This window comes from Tachypleus tridentatus, chromosome 1 (assembly GCF_004210375.1).
Source record: "Tachypleus tridentatus isolate NWPU-2018 chromosome 1, ASM421037v1, whole genome shotgun sequence".
Classification (NCBI taxonomy): Eukaryota; Metazoa; Arthropoda; class Merostomata; order Xiphosura; family Limulidae; genus Tachypleus; species Tachypleus tridentatus.
This window is the reverse complement of record NC_134825.1, coordinates 74798788-74824803: the sequence shown is the minus strand read 5'-3', so window position 1 is coordinate 74824803 and position 26016 is coordinate 74798788. Positions and strand designations below refer to the sequence as shown.

Below are 26016 nucleotides of genomic sequence, written 5' to 3'. Positions count from 1 at the left end.
TCTCTTAATTTAGTGAAAAGTGTGAATGTTAGACCTCTGGACAAAATAGGAAGATATTCCTTTGTTGAAATTTAAATTTCATTTTATTTTCATTATACTTTAAATTTTTGTATTTATATACTCTGGAGCCCGGCATGGCCAGGTGGGTTAAGGTATTCAACTCGTAATCCAAGGGTCACGGGTTCGAATCCCCATCACACTAAACATGTTTGCTCTTTTAGCCGTGGGGGCATTCTAACATGATGGTCAATCCCAATATTTGTTGGTAAAAGAGTAGCCAAAGAGTTTGTGGTGGGTGGTGATGATTAGCTGCCTTTTTTTCTACTCCTACACTGCTAAATTAGGGATGGCTAGCAGAGATAGCCCTTGTGTGGCTTTGCGTGAAATTCCAAAACAAACAAAAAACAAACAAATTTTGTACTTTTTTCTTTGTCTTCTAACATGATACTTTACTAAAGAGAAAGTTTTAAAAAGTGATTGGTTTTTGAAAAACTATATTAACTTTATTTAAATTGAGTCATTTATTAAATCCTAATACTTAAGGGCTTTTGTTATTTTTTAAATTTACTTGTGTATGAACAAAAGGATTGTTTTTCTAATAAATTAACTTCACATCAGAGCAAATTATGTGTTTACAGTGAATAAAAATCAAATGAAAGTCATTAGAGCTAATTAAATGTTTTTCCTACATTTGTAATTATAAATATCAGAATGCAGTGTTTCATCAGTTGGATGTCCTTGCCATTAATGGTATTTTTTACTATAATTCTAATAATGCCTCATAGAATTTGGCCAGTTTAGGAGATTTAGGTTAGTCCAAAGTACATATGTTAAACTAACAATGTAAAACATTTGCTATATTAAACAATCCAATCAGTTTTGTGTAGAAAGACTGTTTACTTCAAAAGTACTATATATTTTGTTTTCCTTCTTTCCTAGTTATTTACAGATATAAACTGCTTGTATGTGATTGTACAAAGGAATGAGTTAAGCTTAATAATTACATTTACTTATGGTTGATTTGAATTTGCCAAACAAAAATATTTTAATATATTGGAAAAGACTTCTTCATTGCTATTTTAATATCAGGTTATGAGAATTACTCAAGCATATGAATTATTTGATAAAGCAGTCTATGAATGTAGGCCACATGGATTTGCTAAAAGTTTGTTAGCTAATGCTCTAATTACTGTTCTAAAGTAACAAGAAGAATCATTAATTGATTTTTTATTTAAAGTTTGAGGAGTTTATTTCATTGTGATTTCTGATACAGGAAGATGCAGTAGATAAAACAGCAATTTTTCCATCACATCATGAAGATGCTTATAAATGGTTCTACAGAGATCCCCAGGGACGAATTCAAGGTATGTGTTTCTTCAATATTGTTTTAATTTTTAAAAAAAAGTGTATCTTATGAAAGAATGGTATAATAAAAATGATACCCACAGGATATCTGTGCAAAACCTTTTGATTTTGTTGGATTTTATCTTACTTCTTCATTAATTAAGTAAAAGTCTAGGCTGTTATATAAAATGACCAGTGCATTACTTTATAACAAGATGTTAAAATTAAATTTTGTGGAAGTGATATAGTAGTCCCTATATATTAAAAACTTTGATTTTAAGCCCAAATTGCAAATGTTATTATGTGTAAACTGTTCACAAGGAAAATAGATCACTTGTTTCACAGAAAAGTTTTTGAAAAATTGTTTGTATTAAATATTACTAAACTAATGCTCTGTTTTATTGCAGTGTGCTATATTAAGACTCAGAAGTGCTGTTTTTGTTTTAGTGGTAACAATTTTGCTATTTTTGTGTATGTAAATTAAAAGGCTTTCAAGAAAGGCTGAATGATAAACTTGCTAGTGTTTGAATTACATACTTTGATTTGTGTTCAACGTACAAAAATTATTTACATTGTCTGGTTCATATCTTCATTATTATTAAGGTTCTTCAGTTTGCTTTTTCTGAGCTAGTGTATTTGTAATGTTTTATTTTTGTTACAGGTCCTTTCACCTCTCCAGAAATGCTAGAATGGTTCAGAATGGGCTACTTTAGTATGGCTTTGATGGTGAGGCGAGGATGTGATGAAAGGTTTGCTCAGCTAGGTGAGTTACAATGCAAAAGCAGTTAGTAATTTGGCAATAAGCGTTGTAAAATTCTTAAATATTTATTTTATATTTTGACTTAAAATATTTTTGTTACATTTCCTTTGTTAGCCAATTTTCTGGTGTTTTCATGTGAAGTTTTATGAGGGAAGAAGGAGGATAATAAAAATGAACTGTAGCTGTCCTTAAAAACAAGAAGAGGGGACTTTAACCTGTTGACTGACAAATATTTCAACTGCTACGGCAGCTCCTATGCCGGGTTTGTTTCTGCAAAATTGAGTAATTTTTAAGTAGGTCAAATGCATGTATGGTGCTGACATCTAGCATTGAAGTTAGGTAATATTGAAAACGAATTATCTTATCCTTGGCACTGTGTTACCGAGTTGCTTGGACGAGTTATCTTGTCTACGGCACTGTGTTACCGATTTGCTTGGACGAGTTATCTCGTCTACGGCACTGTGTTACCGATCGGCTTGGACGAGTTATCTTGTCTACGGCACTGAGCAGGTTAAAACTAGGAAAATTTTTTTTGTAGATTTTGGTGAATTGATGGTGATTAACCAGAAACTAGAAATTATAGCTAAAGTAGCAGGAAATAATTTAGATTTCAAAACTAAAAAAAGGAAAATATACTACAGTTATACTTTTTTCTTTAAATATTTTATTAATTTTACTTTCAGTCATTTAAAATTAAAAAACTAAATATAGATTAGACATGTATTCATAAACTGGGGTTAAAATTAATGGATCGGCTTGGACGAGTTATCTTGTCTACGGCACTGAACAGGTGAAAACTAGGAAAATTTTTTTGTAGATTTTGGTGAATTGATGGTGATTAACCAGAAACTAGAAATTATAGCTAAAGTAGCAGGAAATAATTTAGATTTCAAAACTCAAAAAATGAAAATGTACTACAGTTATCATTTTTTCTTTAAATATTTTATTAATTTTACTTTCAGTGATTTAAAATTAAAAAACTAAATATAGATTAGATATGTATTCATAAACTGGGGTTAAAATTACTGCTTTTTGTTTTAATAATTGCACATTGAATTGATCAAACACATATTTCATTGAAAAATGTCACTTATTTAATGCATTATAGGGACAAGAAATGTATATCACACATTTCAAATTTAGATAGTAAAGATTTAAAACCATATACAAAGTAGAATAGGATCTCATTAAAACATTTGTTCCTATGGAATTTAAATTTGAACATCATTGTCATTAATTCTGCTAATTTTAGTGGAATAATGTTTTGTCTAGTATATTAATTTGAACTGTATTAAAACATTCTTGGATAAAACAGCAACTTAGTTGTCTAACAAATTAAAAGTATTAAGTTATTAATAATTTTTAAGATTTAAAAACTGGTTAAAATAGTTTTTGTTTGTATTTTAGGGATGCTCCTAGAGAAGCTGTGTAATTAAATAAACTAATAATTCGGCATTATAAGATAATTTCTTTCTAGTTTTAAAATGTCCTCTGTACAGCAGTATGCACTACAGAAATTAAATCGTATATCATTTGTGAATTCTGTATCTTTCAATAGATGTAGTGCATTCATAAATTTGTTACTTGCATGTAAGTTCATCCATGAGATTCTGAAATACATGCATGACATAAAATAATTATTACATGTAGATAATGCTCACTCTGGTCAAGCAAAACAATATTTTTAATCATCTAGGTGAACTTATCAAGAGTTGGAATAGAGTTCCGTTTAGTTCAGGACCTAATCCACCTCCTCTCAGGGTAAGGAATTAGTATAAAAAATTTGGAAACTACCTGAATGAGTAATGAAAAAACTTTATTGTAATAAAATTTTCTTCCTTTATTCATTCATGCCATCTCCAAACTCTTCTTTTCTAAAAATAGTTCTCATCATTAAATTTAAGAACTCTAGAGACAGTTAATCTGTGATAAGATTAAACAAGGTGTTTTTAAGGTCAGTTTTCTAGAAATGTTGATTTTTCTAATTTAGTTATTGAGATTTTTTTTCTAAACAAATATTGTCAGTTGATTTAGTAATTTTAAAGCTAAGTGAAAAAGAAATGCTAAATTTATTTCTAATAATTGTATTAAAATATATTACTTTTATTCTGCTGAAAAAGCCTTTACTATTATTTATAAAAATGCTTTAATAAAATTAATGTTTAGTAATTAAGCTGTTGTACTTGGAGCCAGTCAGTTGTTCATTTTGTAAACAAATTTTTAAATGTATGTTTTAAAATATTATGTTAAAATACTTTCAAGTTGAAAAGAGAACATCTTTAAAATGCACAATAAGGATTTGATACTATTGTATATTGTTTGGAATAATAACATTATTTAGTCAAGCAAGAGACTAATCTATTTATTTTCTCTCCTAAGCAAGTGTAGGCAAATATCCATAGATGTTAGAAGTAAATCCTAGTTATTATTTGGCATTTAAAAGATGTGAGAAGGACATTAATGAACTGAAAGGAAAATATTTTATCTTAAAACTGTCACCTTCAAATTAATATCTCTGTTCATAATAGCTTGAAGAAAGAGTGGTTGGGGGACCAAAAAAAACAAGGAAACACAGAGACATAGTGATTGTATGATCTCTGTGAGCTATGTTTTACACAGAGACATAGTGATTGTATGATCTCTGTGAGCTATGTTTTACACAGAGACATAGTGATTGTATGATCTCTGTGAGCTATGTTTTACACAGAGACATAGTGATTGTATGATCTCTGCGAGCTATGTTTTACACAGAGACATAGTGATTGTATGATCTCTGCGAGCTATGTTTTACACAGAGACATAGTGATTGTATGATCTCTGCGAGCTATGTTTTACACAGAGACAGTGATTGTATGATCTCTGCGAGCTATGTTTTACACAGAGACAGTGATTGTATGATCTCTGCGAGCTATGTTTTACACAGAGACGTAGTGATTGTATGATCTCTGCGAGCTATGTTTTACACAGAGACGTAGTGATTGTATGATCTCTGCGAGCTATGTTTTACACAGAGACGTAGTGATTGTATGATCTCTGCGAGCTATGTTTTACACAGAGACGTAGTGATTGTATGATCTCTGTGAGCTATGTTTTACACAGAGACATAGTGATTGTATGATCTCTGTGAGCTATGTTTTACACAGAGACATAGTGATTGTATGATCTCTGCAAGCTATGTTTTACACAGAGACATAGTGATTGTATGATCTCTGCGAGCTATGTTTTACACAGAGACATAGTGATTGTATGATCTCTGCGAGCTATGTTTTACACAGAGACATAGTGATTGTATGATCTCTGTGAGCTATGTTTTACACAGAGACATAGTGATTGTATGATCTCTGCGAGCTATGTTTTACACAGAGACATAGTGATTGTATGATCTCTGCGAGCTATGTTTTACACAGAGACATAGTGATTGTATGATCTCTGCGAGCTATGTTTTACACAGAGACATAGTGATTGTATGATCTCTGCGAGCTATGTTTTACACAGAGACATAGTGATTGTATGATCTCTGCGAGCTATGTTTTACACAGAGACATAGTGATTGTATGATCTCTGCGAGCTATGTTTTACACAGAGACAGTGATTGTATGATCTCTGTGAGCTATGTTTTACACAGAGACAGTGATTGTATGATCTCTGTGAGCTATGTTTTACACAGAGACAGTGATTGTATGATCTCTCTGAGCTATGTTTTACACAGAGACATAGTGATTGTATGATCTCTGCGAACTATGTTTTACACAGAGACATAGTGATTGTATGATCTCTGCGAGCTATGTTTTACAGAAAATACATGATAAATGTTTTAAAGTTTGTTATTGACAGTATAATACCTGTATCAAGTACTTGTACAAATAAATACTAATGTATTTTCAGTTCAAAATATTCTTCAAATTATTACATGCTTGAAAATATTTTACTTATAATTATTTGAAATATGTTTATATCAACATATACAATTACACCTCATTCTTGTAAGCCTCATTTAAAGACAGTTCACACACTAAACATGGCATTAAAAGGTAATAAAGCATAATTTTCCCTTTTACTCCTGGTACAAAAAAGCATTATCAAATAAAATACTTGTGTAGAGATTTAGTGTTTTATTTCATTAATCATTCTTCTACCTCTTTGTAGTGTAAATAACATTATATCACATCTCGCACATCATTGCTGGAAAAATGAATGCTCATAAACAGGGATGTTGTGTGCACACATTTACCCAGTATACATGCTGGAAGCTGACCTCTGTAATTTAAATGACATGCTCAATAAAATTAGGCTGCTCAGTTAAATTTCTGAGTTTAAAATAGGGTTTAACCTTAAAGGCTAAATGAAACTGGTCTCATTTCAGCCAGTATCTTAAGGACTGGAATCAGATTAAATTCATTTGAATGATATATTTTAATATCCCTAATCCATTTTAAATTCCAATATGTAAGATAATGAATTTTAAAAACATGAACATTGTTTTCTTACTCTCTCTCTTTTTTTAATTATTATTTTGATCCAACTTTCCCTGCCTTCTGTAATTGGTTGACACTGATTTACAGTATAATTTGAAGTTATATAATGTAAGAGTTGTAATAGCTGTTATGAACAAAAGAAATCATTCATTTTGCAAGTGTGGGGAGAGGATAGAAAAATGCTAGAATTCAAGAAGAAAAGATAGTAATTCTTACTTTGAACTAATTTGCAGTAAAACAAGGATTGAAGATATGAGTAATAAAAAGAAAACCCTAAATATAAGCCTTATATGGCAACATAATAAATTTTAAAAAAAGATTTTCTTTTAATAATAATGCAGTGTGTTAGGAATATATTTTGAAAATTTAGCAAAGTGAAAGAGCAGAAATATAGGTTTTTGTATCAATTAACTTAGTGATGAAAAATGCAATGCTCAGCTTAGTGTTTCATGGGTTTAAAACTATTAAAAATGTCCATTTTTAGATATTTTGTATTATGAGATGTGCACCTATTGACTCAAGAATTTTATGTTAGAGAAAAGTTAGTGTTCATTATTTTTTATTATGAGACATGAATTTATGAGATAAAATGTATGAAATAATTTAAATTGTTGGATACTGTGTTATGAAACATGCATCAAAGTATTATATAGTAAAGAGCATTTGTTGTTTTGCATCAGCCAATTCAGGAATTTTATAGGATGAAAAGTGTATTAATCTAACTTTAATCAAAGAATAGCAGTGTTAATTATTTTGAATAGAGATTCCTTATATTTCATAGAGACTGGTAGTCAGTACTTACTAATAATAATGAAGTACAATACAGTTATTCCTATGGTATAAAAATCTGCATCTTAATTTTGCAGGCTGGCCCACCCTAACCATACCCTTAACCATTCCGATGACAACCACCTTGCCTCAGGGTGGAGTCCACCCTCTCATAACTCAACCTACAGACCAAGAACAAAAGTTAAGGCTATTACAAACTCAACTTCTCCAACATCAGCTTCAACAGAGCGTACTACAAAGGTAAAATCATTTTGCATTTTGTTATTTTACAAAGCTTGATTTTAGTTTCTCCATAAGTTGCTTATTAAAATTAAATCTTCATAAATTTATTTATTACAAATTTTACGCAGGTATTGCTTGATTTATGAATGTTATTTTTAACATTTCTTGCTAGAACATAACATAAAATAAACTAGTTTACAGGCATGATTTTCAATTTGCTTTTGAATTTTTCACTATAACAAAATTTACATAAGTTGTAAGAAATGTTTGCTTCTGATGAAACTGTTGTCCTTGTTAATCCTACTGATACAGCTTGAAGGCCATACTATCATATTTCTGGACTTGCATTCAAAATTTTATTGAATTACCAATTTATGAATATGTGTCAATAAGTTTGGTATCAAATTGTAGATAATTCAAACTTTAGTATCATACATTAGTTAACTTCTTAACTCTCTCAGTATGTGCTTAGTCTGTATAACTGACCACATGACCTCTTTGTACTCATTTTAAAGCCATTTTAGATTTAATACTTTTAACTTTAAATATACTGTGTATAACTTCACTGCATTTGGCATTCTTTCAGTTAATATTACAAGTCTTTCACATACAATAAAATGATAATTTTTAGTTAAGTGTTTTAGTAAAACAAAATAGTTGTCTATGAAATATTTAGTATTTGTTTTGAATAGTCTATGTTAAGAATAATTTTCTTGTTAAAATTCAAAATACTTTTCCTAATCTCAAAAATCTCAAATTATTTTTTGTAATCCCTAAAACCTCTTAAATGCATTTTAAACGTCTTTTTTTTTATCAGTAACACTTCATAGTTTAGCTGTTATTTTCAAAAAGGGATCAGTCAATTTGATCAATCTCATAACCACCAAAAAATTCAAAATAAATCAAAATTACCCGTTCTTTCTAGAATGACTTAAAAGCATAACATGAAATTACATTTGTTTATCATAAGTAGCTCTAAGTTTAATAGAGTATACTTCTATTTATAATTAAATTTTATATTTTCATTGCTCTTCCCACTGTGTCCATGCTATTTTAAACTGTAAATCACTCTGAGCATGTGCTGCTCATGTTACATTATTGAACTACGTTACCCTTGAGCTGCTACTACAAGCTGGAAGCTTACATGTATGTTTCATGAAATATATTTATCTTAATCTAATCGTAATTAATCTAAAAAGATCTAAATTTTTACATTTGAGTTACTTTTACAATTATATGTGAAGAATAAACATGAAAAACAAGAAATAAAATACTTAACCAGCCTTCTTTCTTCTTTTCTTTTTCTCAATTGGCTAAGAGAGTCAACCCTTTACTGATCATAGTATTGCACTTGATAATTATTTAAATAATGCATCAAACAATGTGGACCAATAACATGCAAAAAGGATACAAATTCCCATAATCAAAACTTTTCTGGCTTTCTAACTCCGATAAGAGAAGTTACAAATCTATTCAAGCTAGTCATTAATTTTCCGACAGGAATAATGTTGGTACTCAGAGTGAAATTTACATTTAACCATTTAGAACCGACATGGTTCTCAGAATCTTTGCAAATAATTTTCATGGTAAATTCTCTTGTTTCATCTCAAATTTCAAATAGAAAGGTTAGACTTTTAGTGATCTCAAAATTTCATATTTTTTAGACCCAAATACAGCTTAGTTACTAAGTTTGATAAATTATAGTGAAATCCTATGGTATTACTAGAGTAATTTATGATTTTGTTTCACATCCTCCACCTGCAAAATTTGATAAAGCTTAATAACCTAAGGCAAGCAGCAAATGAGTACAAAGCTTGTAATCAGAAGTGGTAATTATTCACTATACTTTGTTTACTGTGCTATGTTTTAAGAAAAGTAAGTTTCATTGCTTACTTGTAAATAGTAATAATGTGTGTGTGTGCATGTGCATATATATATATATATATAACAGAAATATAACTGTATGGTACAAAATACTAGTCCACTAAAACACAATCAAGTAGGCCACATTGTAAAGACTATAGTTTTATATTATTAGATACAGTAATGATTGCACATGTAGTGCATCACTGTAACTTCTGTAATGTTAGCCAAACAAGGTTGGAAAGTGAATATAATAAAAAAAATAAATGCAGAGTGTGCATAAAGTCCTTGTACAGTTTGAATCTTTAACTTCACTTCTATATAAGATATAAACAATCTGTAAAATAAAAAAGGAATTTTTTCCAAAAGTCAGGCATTTTCAACAGCATGAATAAAATGATAGCAGAAAGCTAATCTTGCATGGTAGCCTTCTTACAACAACAGTTGGTGGATGTGAATCATGTGTGCTCACTTAAGTAATTTTGTTTTGAGAATTTTGTGAACTGTTGTTTTAGGTATATGTAATTCCAATTAAGCCTGCCTTACTGATTTTTGTGGACTATTTGTAAAAGCCTGCTCAAAAGACAACACAGTCTCATTATTTACTCTGTCTTCCATTTCGTGGCTTATCATCAGTGGAACCAATTCCTTATTTTTTCATCCAGTTTTGAATTACATTTCTGTGAGGCATTTCCTTGTTGCAATGAAATCTAAATTTTCTTCTGAAAGCTGATGTAGACTTCAGCTTAGCTAGTTAGAGAACACAATTGATCTTTTCATTTGAACTCATTTAATGTAGTAAAGAGTTTATTACCTGGAAAATAAGAATTAAATTAGAACAAATGAATCATTAATAATTTTATTTAAATTTTGAATAAATTCCCTTTTAATTTTTTTTATAGATTGTTTATATCTTGTATAGAAGTAAAGTTATTAAAAATTAAAACTGCACAAGGACTTTGTGAACACCTTGTATATTATGAGATTTAAGTTATGTATACTAACCATTTATGTTTTTGTGTTATCATTTTAGAATGACTACAAATTATAAACTAATAATATTTACTCATTTTTATAGTGGTTACAAGGTCAATCAAATTGACCAAATCTTTACAGTGATACAATAGTAAGAATAACAGTATTTTTCTCTGAAAAAACATTTGCAGGTTATAAAGATTTTACATATAGAATTTAAAAACTTTCAGATGCAAAAAAGTATTTTGAAGTTTAAAATCAAAATTACTTTACATGTTGAGTAACTGACATTCCAAAAGGAAAAAAAGACATGAGAAAAACATTAGTTATAAATTCTTAAAATAGAATAAATAAATAAAATATTTGGCTTACAAAAGCTTTGTAATGTGTACTGATAATATACAAAATTTCATTAATATATGCTTACTAATTTAAAAGAACTCTCTACACAAAGATCTTGCATAGCATATGAACATCAGTCAGCATTTGTTCTCCATCCTGTGTCTAACACTGTGATTTGTGTTTTTTTTTATCAGCCTCAAGAGTCTGATAAAAGACTTTCCTCAGACTTAATTGTTGCCCCAGCAGAACTTTCTTCTCAGACAATAATGCTGAATATAAAAATGGGTGTAATGAAACATAGTGTAGTTCTTGGTCAAGAATGCATCTCCTAATTTTTCTGTTTTCTGTTTTTTTGTTTTGTTTTTTGTTATATGTTACATTCTCCAAAAAAGAATCCCCTTTGTAAATCAAGGAATACCTGTAGTATTATATTGGATGTAGAACATGTCTGTCACTGTTTTTTTTTTCTGTTCAATACTGTTACAATATCAAATGTTATGGAAGTTTTTTTTTAAATGAACTGTGTACTTAATTGCATAAAAAGCATATTTATACCAAAAATACTAGATGTTGCTCTTAAGTCACTATTTTCTGTAAGTACTTGTTCAGAAATTGTAAATATAGATTATAAGTTGTTAAAGTAACCCATTTGTTATATTTTATATATTTTCATTTAAAATGCTGTTTTTATATTTCTCATTAAACTTGATATCTAATTTGACATTCAAATTATTTTAAAATTTTTCCAAATTCAAAAATAGCATAGTTTAAATTAAAAATATAAATATTCAACTAGAATAAATTAAACTCTCATTATCCCTTTCCAATTCTTCTATTTAAAAAAATAGAAAATGTGTTTACGATTGATATTTTTAAGTTTTAAAACCATACAAATGACTTAATTACTTAGGTTTAAAACATCATAAAAATATCCACATTTTTTTAAACACATTAAATAATGTTTATTACATTATAATGATTTAGAACAATATAAGGAAGTTAGTTATTGCCATTCATTATGATTATGAACAGAAGGCATGTTACAAAATATTGCATTAACATGCATTCCAATTTCATAGAACAATTTTAGAAGAGTTACTAAAAAAAAGCATTTTCTCCGAACTATACTCAAAGAAATTATTTATTATTCTTGTGCAGTCACCTTATCACTCAGTTAAAACAGCGTGAAGACTTCAACAACCTTAATCCTCAGCAACAACAGATACTAGTACAACAGCTTCTAGCCCAGCAGCTTTCAAGGTTTGAAAAATAAAATATAGAATTTGTAATTCTAGAATGTATGCTTTTTGAATTTTTTTTTCTTTCAAAAGTGACATTTCAAGTCTTTATTTGTTAGAATGCTCTGTAGGAGAGATTAAAGTAATTGGAACTTGTAGTAATGGTTTGTTTGTTAACATTATATTTAACTGTTTATAATGTTCTTTAATAATAATTGTTAGTTTTTCAGTAGTATCTGCCATTTGGTATCTGTCTGAATCATTACTGTATTGGTAACTATACATTTGGTTCATTGATAAGAATTTGCATTTGAAAAAAGTGAACATAGAATGTAGAACCAATGTTTGTACTGTTTATGTATATTTCACATTTCCTGATTTTTTAGTTTGGTATGCTTTCTTGTATCATAACAAGTTTATTTCCCTTCACTAAAATCCTATGTATTTATTTTCCTTTGCTAAAACCTAAAAATTTTATGTTCGGGAAAAGTTTTAACTCGTACTTGTTAGATAAAACTAGCTTTAACTTGAAAAGCTCAATGAGTACATTAAACATGGCCTTTTTGTTAAAATGAAGTTGATTGCTGCTTTTTTTTTTGTAATTTGTTTTTGTACTTGTTGGAATTAACACTGTCTTTTTCATGGAGGATATATTCTGACAGCTAATTTTGTTTATTTTATTGAATATATATATATATTAAGTATATACTAGTTACTTCTATTTCAAAATTTAAAAGTTAAATAACTGCTGTGGTTTATATTTATACTGAAACAATGAACTACATGTTGTAACTTGTTACTCCATTTAGTCATTATAAGTGATAGTCATGTACTAGTTTAATACTAGTAATAAGGAAAAGTAAAATATAAGAGTTGAAGTTAGGTGCTGACTGCCCTAAAATCTAAAAGTTTTGTGCAATGTGTGCATATTATGTCCTTCATGGCTGGGGTGGGGAGGGTGAGAACCTCCTGCTGCCCACTTCCTTGATAGTTACTGCCTTTTGTACTTTGATATAATTTTCAGTCACCATTTTTCATTCTTCTAAACTTTCCTCAGGCCAACTCCTGCAGGAGGAATTGTTGATGCTCCCCATCTTTTGGGTCCACTTTCATCTCTTCAGATGCCACTCCTAGGATTGGGAATTAACCCAGTGATAAAACCTGATGGATCACCATTTTGGGGTCTTGCTACCACACCAAACTGTAAGGGCTCAACAATCATTTCTGTTTTTTTCTATGGGGTTATCCAGGTTCAAATTGCAGTCTTACAATATTCATGTTCATATGTTAATTTTGTATTGCTTCTTTTAAAATAGGATAAGTGTGTAGAAAGAATAAATGTTGCAGCCAGCTTGTGAATGATTTTTTTTTTTAAAGGAAATTCTATAAAGAATATTTGGAATGCTGTAAAAGCAAGTATTAATTGTGTATAAGTGTGTATTTTTACATTTATTTTTTTTATAGGTTCTTTTAATGGTTACTTTTATATTTACTGCAACTGGCAATAGTAGAGCTGAATAAAAGTAATTGTGTATGGTATGCACAGTTAATCAGTGTTTTTATTTATTTATTTATTATCATGTTTTTTAAGGCTGAAAATAAAAATGTTTTGATTTTCATCTATAGCATCACTCCCAGGAACATGGCCTCTAGGAGTTCCACCGTTACAAACAGGCAACAGTATATGGGATGTAGATACTCCAAAACAGTTATCTTTAGAAGACCTACAGAGGTTGGAAAAAGAAAGAAAGGTTTGTTTTTAAAACGTTTTTTACTGATGGCTGTTTTTGGTTTTCCAAGCATTACTTTATTGTTCACATATACCTTTGTACAGAATTAATTACCCATTTATAAAATTCAGTCATCTGAAGAATAACATATCTGCCTAAAAAGTAAGTTGTTTCTTAAATTCTGAAATCTGTAGATAACTGCTTTATTTCAGTCTTCTTTGCTGCCACATGGTTTTATACACTTCATCTTGTGGTGCAGAATGGAATTGTAGTTACCAAAGTTTACAGTGTACAATGCATTTACATTGATGTCTGTGTTTGTATGTATATAAAAGTAATGCCAAGAACACTTTCTTGAAAATGTTTTGTTTTTGGATAAAGTTGTTACACTTCACATTTCTGGACAAGTCAACAGTTATAACTGCAGGATATAGGGGTGTAAGTTAACCCAAGTTAGGCAGCTTGCAAATGAATGTCTGATGTTGCATCTCTGTGATGAATGATAGGCCCTTGTTTTTCTTTGCTGAGAACACCAAACACAAACAAGTTGTCTAGACATGCTGTGAATTTATGTTTTGCCACAAGTAGAATACATACAGATAAATGTTCACTGCCATTAAGATGGTGCATCGTCCAATTTAACTTGTCAGTTAAAAACTTTCTGGTGGCATGGCCACAACTGGCCAATCCCTTGGCTTACGTAATCACCAGACACCACTCCTGCATTTTTTCTTCTGGGATTATATGAAAGACATTATATATATGATAAATGTGATTGGTCTGGGGACATTACATGAATGGAACACTGATACATTAGCTATTTCAACTAATATGCTGGCCAACAAATGGATGTAAATAAAATTTGGATTCAGTATATTTAAGGTCAAAAACTGTACACAAGTGCCTCTAATCCATCACAAATCATTAATTTTGTTACTGTCTTATGATGGTTTGAGTTTGTAATACATCAATAACTTTTGGCTTCCTAGGTAAATAATTTTGCAAATGCTAAAAGATAAAGAAAATATTTATTTTGTTCTTTTGTCATTTCTTGTAATGCTCTTTCAGTAAAGCAGAAAGACTTGCTTAAAATTTAGTAGAGAACATTTTTCCACATCTTGTACAGGAAAAAGAACAAAGAGAGGAAGAAGAAAGAAGAAAGAGGGAAGAAGAAGAGAAACTAAGGAAGGAAGAAGAACTAAAGAGACAGAGAGAAGAAGAAGAGGAAAGAAGGAGACAAGAAGAACTAAGATTAAAGGTAAATATAACAAGAACTAAAAGCATTGTCACTTTAACAGTTACCTTTAATTCTGTATGCATGGCTTTGACCTATTTGCATGAGCACCAGAATGGTGAAATTATGCATTCTAAACTTCTGAATTTACCACATGTTTCTTAATAAAATTTGGCAGGCTTTTAGCAAACATTACATTTTTGTTGTGCACAAAAAATATGAATTTTTAACAAAGTATTTATACTAAAGATTTGTGTGAAATTTCAATTATTTACCAAGTCAATCTCTTGCAAGATGATTTCTGTGCTAATAATAGAAATGCTTTTTTTTATCGTAAAGTTTTCATATTTAATTTGCATAACCTTAGAACATTGTGAATTAATATCAAAAGTTTATTTTATATGTTATTCATAAAGAAAAATAAAACAATCTAACATTAGCTGCAGGTAAATCTTTAAGATACATTGAAATAAAAAAATTGAAAACCATGAAGTAAAATGAACAATAACTTTTTTATTTAAATGCATCAGTTGTTGCCAGTTCATGATATTCAGAATTTTAACTGTTAACTGTTACACATCTACATATCCAAAGTAAACACTTTACTTGCCTGTGACCTCCCAGGGAATGTTCTGTTCTTTCAGTTTATCTCCTCTGGGATCTAAACATCTACCCACATGTTTGCTGTGCATGGTAACCTGTGAAGGGGAGGAGAGGATCCTGGTGGTTGAGGGGTCCAACCCTAACACACCACTTTGGCCTTGAATTCCTGTAGACGAGCAGCCTTGGGGTGACCCCTTGGGTCAATCGGCTGGTCTACTCGGGCTAAGGTCAACCAAGTACCAGTGTTGGATGTTCTCAACAGGTGTTGTGGACATTGTATCTGATGCTGGTGTTTGAGTAAAGAAGCCTCGATCTGGTGACATATTGATGGAAACATCTGCATCTCAGCACAGTGAACCCCTCTTGCATTAAAAGACAATTCAGGATATACCTATTGAGGTTACGTCTCATGCTACATTGAATTCATCATGAGGAGTTATTGTTGAGAGGGATTTGAAGAACATCCCAGAGTCAGAAATTCACACTGGTTTTTCCACCCAAGGAATTTCTGCCATTAGGCATATCTCCACTCGCAAATATGGAATTATGGTGCCGACCAGTATCCTCATTCTCACATTTATGTCACCATGTTCACCTGCCACTATCAAAGCAGGTTATTTTCATTGCAGAATTTGGCCATACTTTTCAAACCCTCTCTGATGTTTTCAGAGTCAGCAGTTCGGTCACTCAAAGACATCATGTCGTGGTTCCTTGACATGTAGTCATTGCAGTGGCAAGGACCATGATGCCTGCAAGTGTGAAATGGACCATAATTGCATCAACTTAAAGGCACTCACCCATTCTACTTTCGTTCTTGCCCTAAATGGTTGGAAGAAAAAGATGTGCAATGTTTGAAAATGATTCATAACATTACTTATCCTGAGGCTCGGAAATTGCTATCTACCACCTCATCTTGGACGTATGCTGCTGCACTTTGTTCCACAACTAGAGTGGGAGTGCAGTCAGATCTCTCTGTGCCTCCAAAATAATTGTTCTCAAACCAAATGAAAAGTCTTTTGGCTTCCACTGTTGAAAAAGTGGATGAATCAACTTCAACACCCATCACTGTCCCTAACATACATTCTAGCAAACCCAAAGATCCACTTCCTTTGGTTCCAGGTACAGGCATTTCCTCAGATACATTTTCTTTTCCCACCCTAAGATGTAAAACAATCATTCGTTCATGCCCTCAGTCAATGGAATCTCCTTCCAACAGCAAAGACCTGCCCAATTGACCCAGGGCAGGATCCATGGAGGTCAATAGACGTGGTCATAAACGGAAGGGTTCTCCACCCAATTTGCCTACACATAAATAAAAATGGCCACCTTGATACAATGGAACTGTCGGGGTTTACGTTCTAATCTGGATGACATCAAAGCACTGATTGCTTTTTACCATCCTGTATGTCTTTCCTTACAGGAAACATTTCTGAAACCTGCTGATACAGTCACCTTTTATCAGTTTTCTTTATACAGAAATGACAGGCTGTGTGATGGACAAGTGCATAGAGTGGTAGCACTGTTGATTGGTTGTCATGCCCACCCTGTCTTTGTCACTCTTGGAAGTTGTAGCCATCCATGTTTCCTTGGGTCATACAATCACTGTTTGTTCTCTCCACCTGTTGCCTTGAGAGACCTCTGATCAATCAGATCTTCTGGTTCTCATTGAACAGTTGTTGTCTCCCTTTTTAATCCTGGAGGGATTGCTCCATAGAGTGTATGGTCTCTGTTTACAACATTTTATCTTTTCAATAGTGGTTCTTATACTTATTTTCATGCACCTAGTCTGTCCTTTACTGCTATTGATCTCTCAATTTGCTCCCTTTTATTATTCTCCCATTTTTCATGTTGTGTTGATGGTAATCCACGAGGCAGTGATCATTTTCCTATAATGCTGAGACTGGCTGTGGTCAATGCCACCCGACCCACATGCCCCAGTGGAAGCTTGATCAAGCAAGCTGGCCCTCTTTCACTGCTCTCACAGAACGTGATCCTGCCATCATCTCTAAGCCATTAATAGACAACTGTGTGGCAACAGTAACTGACAGTATTATACAAACAGCTGCTCAATGTATTCCTAAAACCTTGACATGTTTTCAACTTATCCTCATCCATGTTGGAATCCTGCCTGCTACATGGCATGGAAGGCTCAAAAACAGACCTAGGATACTTTCCATAGATATTCCACACACCTAAACCACATCGCTTTTCGGCAGGTCCATACACATGCTTGGTGGGTAAGACGTCAAAGCCATAAGGAATCTTAGATTAAGTTCACAACTGGCATGTCTTCTACCACCAGTTTTAAAGTCACATGGGAAAAGATTCGAAAGGTCAGTAAACAATATAATTCTGCCCCCCTCTTGATCTTGCTCTCTCATGGCCAGGAAGTGGCTGATACTCTGGGTGAAAGCTTTTGCCAGGTATCTAGCACTTTTGCTTCTTTCTCCACCTTTTAGCCATCAAGACTCAGGCAGAGCAAGCATCTCTGTTCTTTCGAGCTGATTGTCTCTGTGACTGTAATCATCTCTTTACACTGGTGGAACTCAAACTGGCCCTTCATTGGTCTGGCAGTACATCAGTTGGACCCAATGATATACACTGTGACATGCTGCACCATCTACCCCTGCTTCTTTTGCTATTCTTCTGATTGTTTTTAACCAGATCTGGCAGGAGAATGTTTTTCCTGATGCCAGGCACCAGGCTATTGTCCTACCTTTCTCTAAGCCTGGGAAGGAACTCAAGATTCCTTCAAACTACTGTCCAGTTGCTTTGACAAGTTGTCTCTGTAAGACTTTAGAGAGGATGGTTAATGCTCATCTTGTTTGGTTCTTTGAATTAAATAACCTTCTCCCATCTACCCGGTGTGGGTTCTGATGACAACACTCCACCATCGCCCACTTGATTCGACTTGAAATGTCAATCAGAGAAACCTTTCTCGAGTGATAACAACTTGTATCAATATTCTTTGACATTGAGAAGGCTTAAGATACAACATGGAGGTATGGTATTTTGTGATACCTCTATATATGGGTTATGTGGCCATTTGCCCACTTTTATTAAAAAATTTTTAATGGACAGGAGATTCCAAGTTTATGTGGGTTTGACACTTTCCTGTTCTTTTTTACAAGAACTTGGAGTTCCTCAGGACTGTGTTCTGAGTTATGATGATTACAGTTATGCTACAGAAAGTCCTTTACAACTTGAATTACTGTAGTTTTTCTCTTAGCATTGTAGACAAGATGTAAACATTGGTTTTATGCTATTTATGTGCATTTATAAACTTTGTTTTTTTTTACGTTAATTTCCTTTTAACTTTTTGAAATATGTGCACTTGAATAAATAGCTAAGTTGTCCTAGTTTGTTTAGCAATATGAAATCTTAACTCTTTTCACATATAGCTTTTCTTTGTATATACTCCTCTGTATGCACAATTTTTGCTGGCCACTACCCTTGAAGTGATATTGCTGCACTTATGTATTCAAATAAACATGCAACAACCCTCCACTAATAAGTGTAGCATCTTCTCCTAGTGTAGCTGGCTTCCTTTTTATTGGTTCAGTCCTCACTTCTTTGTTTTGGCACCCATGAGCTAAGATGTTTTGAGTTTTATATTTCAATTTAATGTGGCTCCTATAGTTTTTGTGGAATTTTTTTTCTATTGTCACATTCTTCATGCTAGACAAGCAAGAACTGACACTATGCTTCTTCTTGGCTGTTAAGGAGGTTTTTGCTGTTGTGGGACAGGAGGTGGAGTTCTTCATGCAGTCTGAACCTTCTTCTGAATCTGAAAAGAATATTCCTTTACTAGTAGAGCCAGATGCAAGGATGATAATTTTGACAGCTTTTTCCCACCTCAAACTTTTACCACTACTTTTGCTGTCATTGATCTTCTTTGACCTTTCAGTTCTTCTTGGATACAATTTCTAAATTTGCAAATTTGTTATATACTTTCTTTTTTTTCTCATGTATCTTTTGAGTCTTTACCCTTTGTATTATATTCAGTCCCTGCTTCAGATTATTATACTTTTCTTTCTTGTGTTAATGCTGATCAGTTTCTATTGAAAATATGTTTTGGTGCTAGCATGCCTCATCCTCTTCACTTGGTTGATACATCATTGGGCTGACTTCCCTTTTCTGGATGCACATAATCTGGAACCTCTTCTTCAGACTTGTGGGTTAAATCCTTTACCTTTTCTTTGTCTTTCCCAAGCTCTTTTCCTTCATCTTCATCTGTTATGCTATCCATCCTCTATTCACTATTCCCCTTAAGGGTTTTTGGCAGATAGTCATTTAGCATACATTTCCAGATGATTTTTAGATACTTTGAGTTTCTGATTCACTCTTATTCACTTCTGTTTAGTAAATTAATAATTCGGTAACAACAAGTTAATGTTTGGTTGCATATTAGAAATGAAGTGCTATAGCTGTTGACAGCATACTTAATGTGAACTTGTAATGAGACTTGTTGCCTCTTCTTGCTTTTAGTAAAAATTAGTATTTTTTGCAATAGTCCATGCATTGTATTAGTTGCAAAAACTGCTGTTGATTTACATATCTGTGTGTGTGTGTATGTGTGATATATATGTGTGTGTGTGTTAGCAATTATGTGCAACTTCATTCCAATGCAATTTTTCTGGTTTTGTGTCAGTTTATTGTGTATGCTTAGTGAAATGGAAGTCACAATGTAGAAACGTTTTAAATGAAGCACAACTGTGTAAACATGTTGTTAAACAAGATCATTACAAAACAACATTTGTACTCGTCTTATTTCTTATTTTGAGTTTGGTTCATAACACAGAAATGTGTGTGTGTGTATATATTTAAAAAAAAAAAGATGCTATTTTTTTTCTGGTCTCTGGAAAAGTTTACACCACAAGTAAATTTAAAATGATACACAAGTGTTTGTTTTGAGTGCAAAGCTATACCACCAAGGATATTCAGATGTGGATTTTAATGTTTGAAGCCTACTGATAGGTGGAAAATTAGTATTATGGATCTGTCAAAAACAAATTATTCCAAATTATTTGGTATAGGGTAGAAATTTCTGTCCTTATAACCAACAGTTTTGCTTACTCAAGCATCAGTCACATCCTCACCATTAACATATGTTGCTGCCTTAATGCAACAATATTGTAAACTTTGAATAAAATATAAAGGATTTTACTTCTGCTTATAAAAAAATTTGTTTTGAAACCTGCCTTGAAAGTGAAGGGTAGGTGGATAAGACTTTTGTGATGTGTTAAGAAAATGTATTGATACACCAGCAAGTGATTTTAAGAGTAGTTTGTTGCTTGTGCACTGGAAGTATACATGTGTATAAATTTATGTACTTGTACAGTTGAAGCTATAAATATTAGTAAAAGGATATTTTAATAGCATAATTAACATCTCAGAAATTTAATATTGGATGTGCATAAGGCATAGGAGTACTTGTGATTTCTAATATGTTTAACTTACTTACAGTAATGTTTTTTATTTATCTTTATGTTAAATGTAATATCTGTCATTTTTTTCAGTAATTAGAATTGCATACCTTGGCAAATTAAGTGTAAGACTTCATACCTACTATCTAATTTCCTGTTATTGAAGTAAAAAATCTACTCTTAAATGATTGTTTTGATTATTAAAAACACATTGTAGTCTCGTATTTATTGGGAAGACTAATAAATATTTTTTATTATTTAACTGGAATACATATATGCTTATAGTAATAACTGATAAAATCATTGTGGATTTTGTGGACCAAAATGTGTAATAATGTAAACTTAATTTGTGTGTGATGTTATATTTTAAGGCTGAAGAAGAAAGGCGCCAAGAGGAATTACGGAGACAAGAAGAATTAAAAAGAAAACAAGAGGAAGAAGAAAGAATAAGACAAGAAGAACAAAGAAGGTTGGAGGAACAGAGGAGGTTGGAAGAGCAAAGAAGACAAGAAGAGATCCAGCGGAGATTAGAAGAACAAAGAAGGCAAGAAGAACTTCAACGGAGACAGGAAGAACAACGGCAGCTTGAGGAATTGCAAAGGCAGCAAGAACAGAAGAGACTAGAAGAAGAACGGCGTGCAAGAGAAGAGGAAAGAAGAAAGCAAGAAGAAAAGGAGAAGAGAAAAAGAGAGGAGGAAGAACGTAAAAAGAGGGCAGAAGAAGAAGAGGTAATAGTTATTTGTTTAAAATAATTTATTATATTTATGCATATGTGTAGAGTACTTAGAAAAATGCCTTTTTATAAGATTTTGTAATTCTAAATGAATTTGTTTGAAAATTCTTTGCTAACTTGTTTATCCTGTATTTTTTTGCTTAGGTACAATAGAAAAGTTGGAGATTGTGGCTTCCAGGTGATTTTGCTATAACAGATTTTCTGTGACTTTATATCTTGCATTTCTAATATGCTTGATAAAAACTTTAAATTCCTCATTTGCAAAAATTAAGTATGACATTTTGGATTTCTCCAGATTTTTATAGCATTTCATGTGCTATGATAATCAGTTAACTTAGCATTTTTTTTGTTTTCAGTTTTTAAATGATGAATTAATAGAGATATTGATGATAATGTATTTTCTAGAGGAGGCAGAGAGAACTGGAACATCAGCGACAACTGGAAGAGCAGAGGGAGCTTGAACAAAGGGAGATAGAAAAGCAACGTGAACTACAGCGACAACTACAACAGCAAGAGGCTCTCCGTAAACTCCAAGAACAGCAGAAAGCAAAAGCTCATGTAAGCCTGTGAAGTTTCATGTGCAGTCAAAATATATCTAAACACTTGCATTATAGTTAGTTAAGTTTCCTACAGTTACGACAGAAAGTGTTCGTACCCCTGCATTCCGAGTGGGTTTTTGCAAATAACTTAAGTATCATGATAATATATTATAATAGTATAATATATTATAAATATTATACTAACACACATTTACCTAAATTTTTATGTAAATTAAACGACAAATAACCAAACATAGGAGGGCAGAAAGTGTTTGTACGTTTCAGAACGTGTGAAAAAACTAATATTCCCGAAAAATTTTGTTTAGTTTGGCGAATAAACTACATTATATCATTCCAGAACTAGACACTGGGTTCATAATTATTGAAATTTAGCCAGCAAAAAATGTACTTCCGGCAATTTAGCGCCGTCTTCATCATTATCTGCTTGGCCATCATGGCGAACAGGAAACAACTGTCCAGTGATTTAGAAAACCAAATTATTGTAAAATGCAAGTCTCATGTGTCTCATTGCTACACAACTTAATGTGCCGAAATCTACTGTTCAAAGTATAATTGCCAAGTTTAAGCTTACAGGATCAACTGCTAACCTCCCTCATTCGGCACGCCCCACCAAAATTCCAAAGAGAACCAAGAGGAAGGTTCTCAGAGAAGTTAGTAGGAACCCTTGTTTAACACGTAATGACATACAGAAACTGGTAAGGGAAACTGAGGTTGAAGTAAGCACTTCTACAGTTACGAACATGTTACGCTCTTCTGGGTTCAAAGCATGCCGTCCTCATATAACTCCACATTTAAAGCCTGTTCATTTAGAAGCACGATTGAGGTATGCAAGAAAGCATATAGATAAACCCTTTACCTATTGGAAGAGTATTCTTTGGTCAGATGAGACTAAAATTGAGCTTTTCGGCCATAATTATGTTTGCAATATTTTCCGTAAGAAGGGGGAACGAAATATTCTAAAGAGCACCATCCCTACAGTTAAACACGGAGGTGGCTCGATCATGCTATGGGGTTCCTTCAGCTATTCTGGTGAAGGCAGCCTTCACCACGTCAACGGGATCATGAAAAAAGAAGAGTATGTTGATATATTAGGCACTTATATCAAGAATGATGCTTGGAACTTGCGGCTTGAGCATCGTTGGATCTTCCAGCATGACAATGTTCCTAAGCACACATTGAAATATGGGTAATCCTGGTTGCAGAGGAACCATATAAGCATTCTGGAGTAGCCATTGCAGTCACCCAATTGAAAACGTTTGGCATGAGTTTAAGACCAGGGTTCATCAGCGTCTTCCGAAAAACTTGCAAGAGTTGGAGGCCTTCTGTAAAGAAGAATGGAAGAAAATACCAGTCAAATGATCATGGAGGGCTATGAGGACAGATTGTGCCTAGTAATTCACCTGAAAGGCTACACAACTGACCATTAAAGTAGATGCACAAACACTTTCTGCCCCTCCTATGTTTGGTTATTTGTTTATAAACAGTTTATTTGTCGTTCAGTTTACATACAAATTTATGTAGATGTGTTTTAGTACAATATTTATAATATACTATACTTTCATTATCCAAATCGTGATACTTTTTAAGTTATGTGGAAAACACTACTCACGGCGCAGGGGTATGAACACTTTCTCTTGTAACTGTAGATGTTAGATGTGCAGTGAAAACCATGTGGAGGTAAAGCAATTATTATAGGTAGAACTACACTTAACCTCTTTCATTGCAGACCAGAAACTTTGTATATTCTTTCATGAGGTCACCTTTATCTCATTTTTTATCAGTTATTTAAATAACTGGGACATTTATTTACTGTTCAGCTTTTGTTATAATTAAAATATTTTTTTAAAATTTAGGATTAAATGATCCCATGTAATACTTGAAATGAAAAATTTATTGGTTATTAATCTGTGTATCTGTTTATCAGATAAGATATTGAATAATTTGTTTAATGAAATATTCCTAAACACATTGATATACTCACTTTGTACAAGTACTTCTTAATGTTGTAAATGGCTGTAGCTGAAGTACATTAAAAACTAAGAAATGTTATCCCTTAACTTAATTTACTGTTAAAATGTATTGAATATGTAATATTTAATTCTTGGCAAATTTTATTGAAAAACTAAATGATTTTTCTCTTAAATTGTTTATATTCTGACAAGATTTTTTTTCCATATTGAATGGGTGGCTATTAGAAAATATATCTATGTTATAAAAGAATATCATTCTTGAGCAAAATGAAGTCACTTCTGTTTCGTTGTTTAAAACATTGGGATATAATAAATTAATTGAAGATGCTGTTTTGTTTTGTTGTTTTTTAGTAAAAACTAATACCTGAATTTCTAAGATCATGCATTGAGAATTTCCACTGCAAGCTTAAACACACATTCCACTAAATAATTTCTTCAAAAAAACATACAGAAAGGGGCATAAACTTCTTTAGTGCTATCAGTAAAAACTAGTAATTATATACATTATTACAAAGCTTAATGTGTTTAACATTTTGCAGATTATAAATGTGCATGGAGTTAATGAATGCTTCACAAATTGTATGAGTGAAATTATTGGATACATTTTATCTGATTAATTGTGCTAATAGGTCGGTGGAAGTATTTTGTAGAACTTTCAAATGGTTTAAGAAATAAACATGTATATCTTCTATTTCTCTTCACAGTAAAAGAAATGTACAGTAAAAGACACTCAAATGTGTATTTAAATGTAAAATTATGTTCTCTTAAATTAGTGCAGTAATAACGTGATTTTATGGAGTGAGGCTCAGTAGACTTGTATGTATTCACTAGTTTATGACACCTTGACCCTATTTCAGCAGATTGGATTCTAGTTTTGTATTTACAAAGACACATTTATTGTTTGTTACAATATTGTGACATTGTGTTTTAGAAAATTTAATGCCAGTTTTGCTTTGTATCACAAAAACTATCTTCTTTCTTTATCTCTAGATCTGACTGTTTATTACAAGACTTTACTGGGTAGCGTAAACTTTATTGCAAAGCTAATTTTATGTTGCCTGGTTATTATAAAACTTACTGGAATCATCTTGATGGCATTTTAGTGTTGTGTATTACAAGACTTAATTTTAGTTTTGGACCTTTATTAGTGAATTTTATGATAGCTTTGGTTGTATATGGCAGGTTTTATTAGAGGTTTTTGACAGATCAAAACTCTCAACTACTATATTATATAGTTTGTTTTCAAAAAGAATTTTGTCATGAATTCCAAACTTAATGAAAATTATGTATTAGAAAATTTATTTGTTTTATTTGACATTATTTCTAAGGAGTGTAGGAGTGAGAGCCCTGTATATTAAATATACACAAACAAAACTACACCAATTTTAGAAGTTAACATATCCATATGTGAATCATTTGACACATGCTGAATGATATTTACTTTGAAGTTGAATTTCCTTTTGTTTGTCTACTATCCCCATTAGATATTCTAATAAAAGATTTTTTTTTTAAATACAATTAACTGATTTTTCTTAGGTACCTGCTTGGGGTGGACAAAAACCAATTGTTCAATCAAATCTTTCTCTTGCGGAAATCCAGAAACTTCAACAAGAGAAAGAACAAGAAGAGAAAGAAGAGGTAAGCTGTTTTCCTTATACTAAATAAATCTTTTTTATGTGAATATCTTTCCTATCTTAGCATGTACCTTATTTTTCTCCCTACTGAAATGTGGTGTAATCTCTTTTCAGCCTA

At 31.9% G+C, this 26016-nt stretch overlaps 1 protein-coding gene across 1 annotated transcript in view; it reads left to right on the top strand.

The window, feature by feature from the left end:
* The first annotated feature begins 2046 nt into the window (after positions 1-2046).
* LOC143252644 (uncharacterized) overlaps positions 2047-26016 on the top strand; it is a 37813-nt gene continuing 13843 nt past the window's right edge. The window contains exons 1-10 of the mRNA XM_076505105.1: positions 2047-2107; positions 3801-3865; positions 7446-7608; positions 11929-12030; positions 13066-13211; positions 13635-13759; positions 14865-14996; positions 21373-21729; positions 22140-22292; positions 25801-25902. Coding sequence (XP_076361220.1) covers positions 7481-7608; positions 11929-12030; positions 13066-13211; positions 13635-13759; positions 14865-14996; positions 21373-21729; positions 22140-22292; positions 25801-25902 — 1245 coding nt within the window. The 5' untranslated portion in view covers positions 2047-2107; positions 3801-3865; positions 7446-7480. The remainder of the gene's footprint in view (positions 2108-3800; positions 3866-7445; positions 7609-11928; positions 12031-13065; positions 13212-13634; positions 13760-14864; positions 14997-21372; positions 21730-22139; positions 22293-25800; positions 25903-26016) is intronic.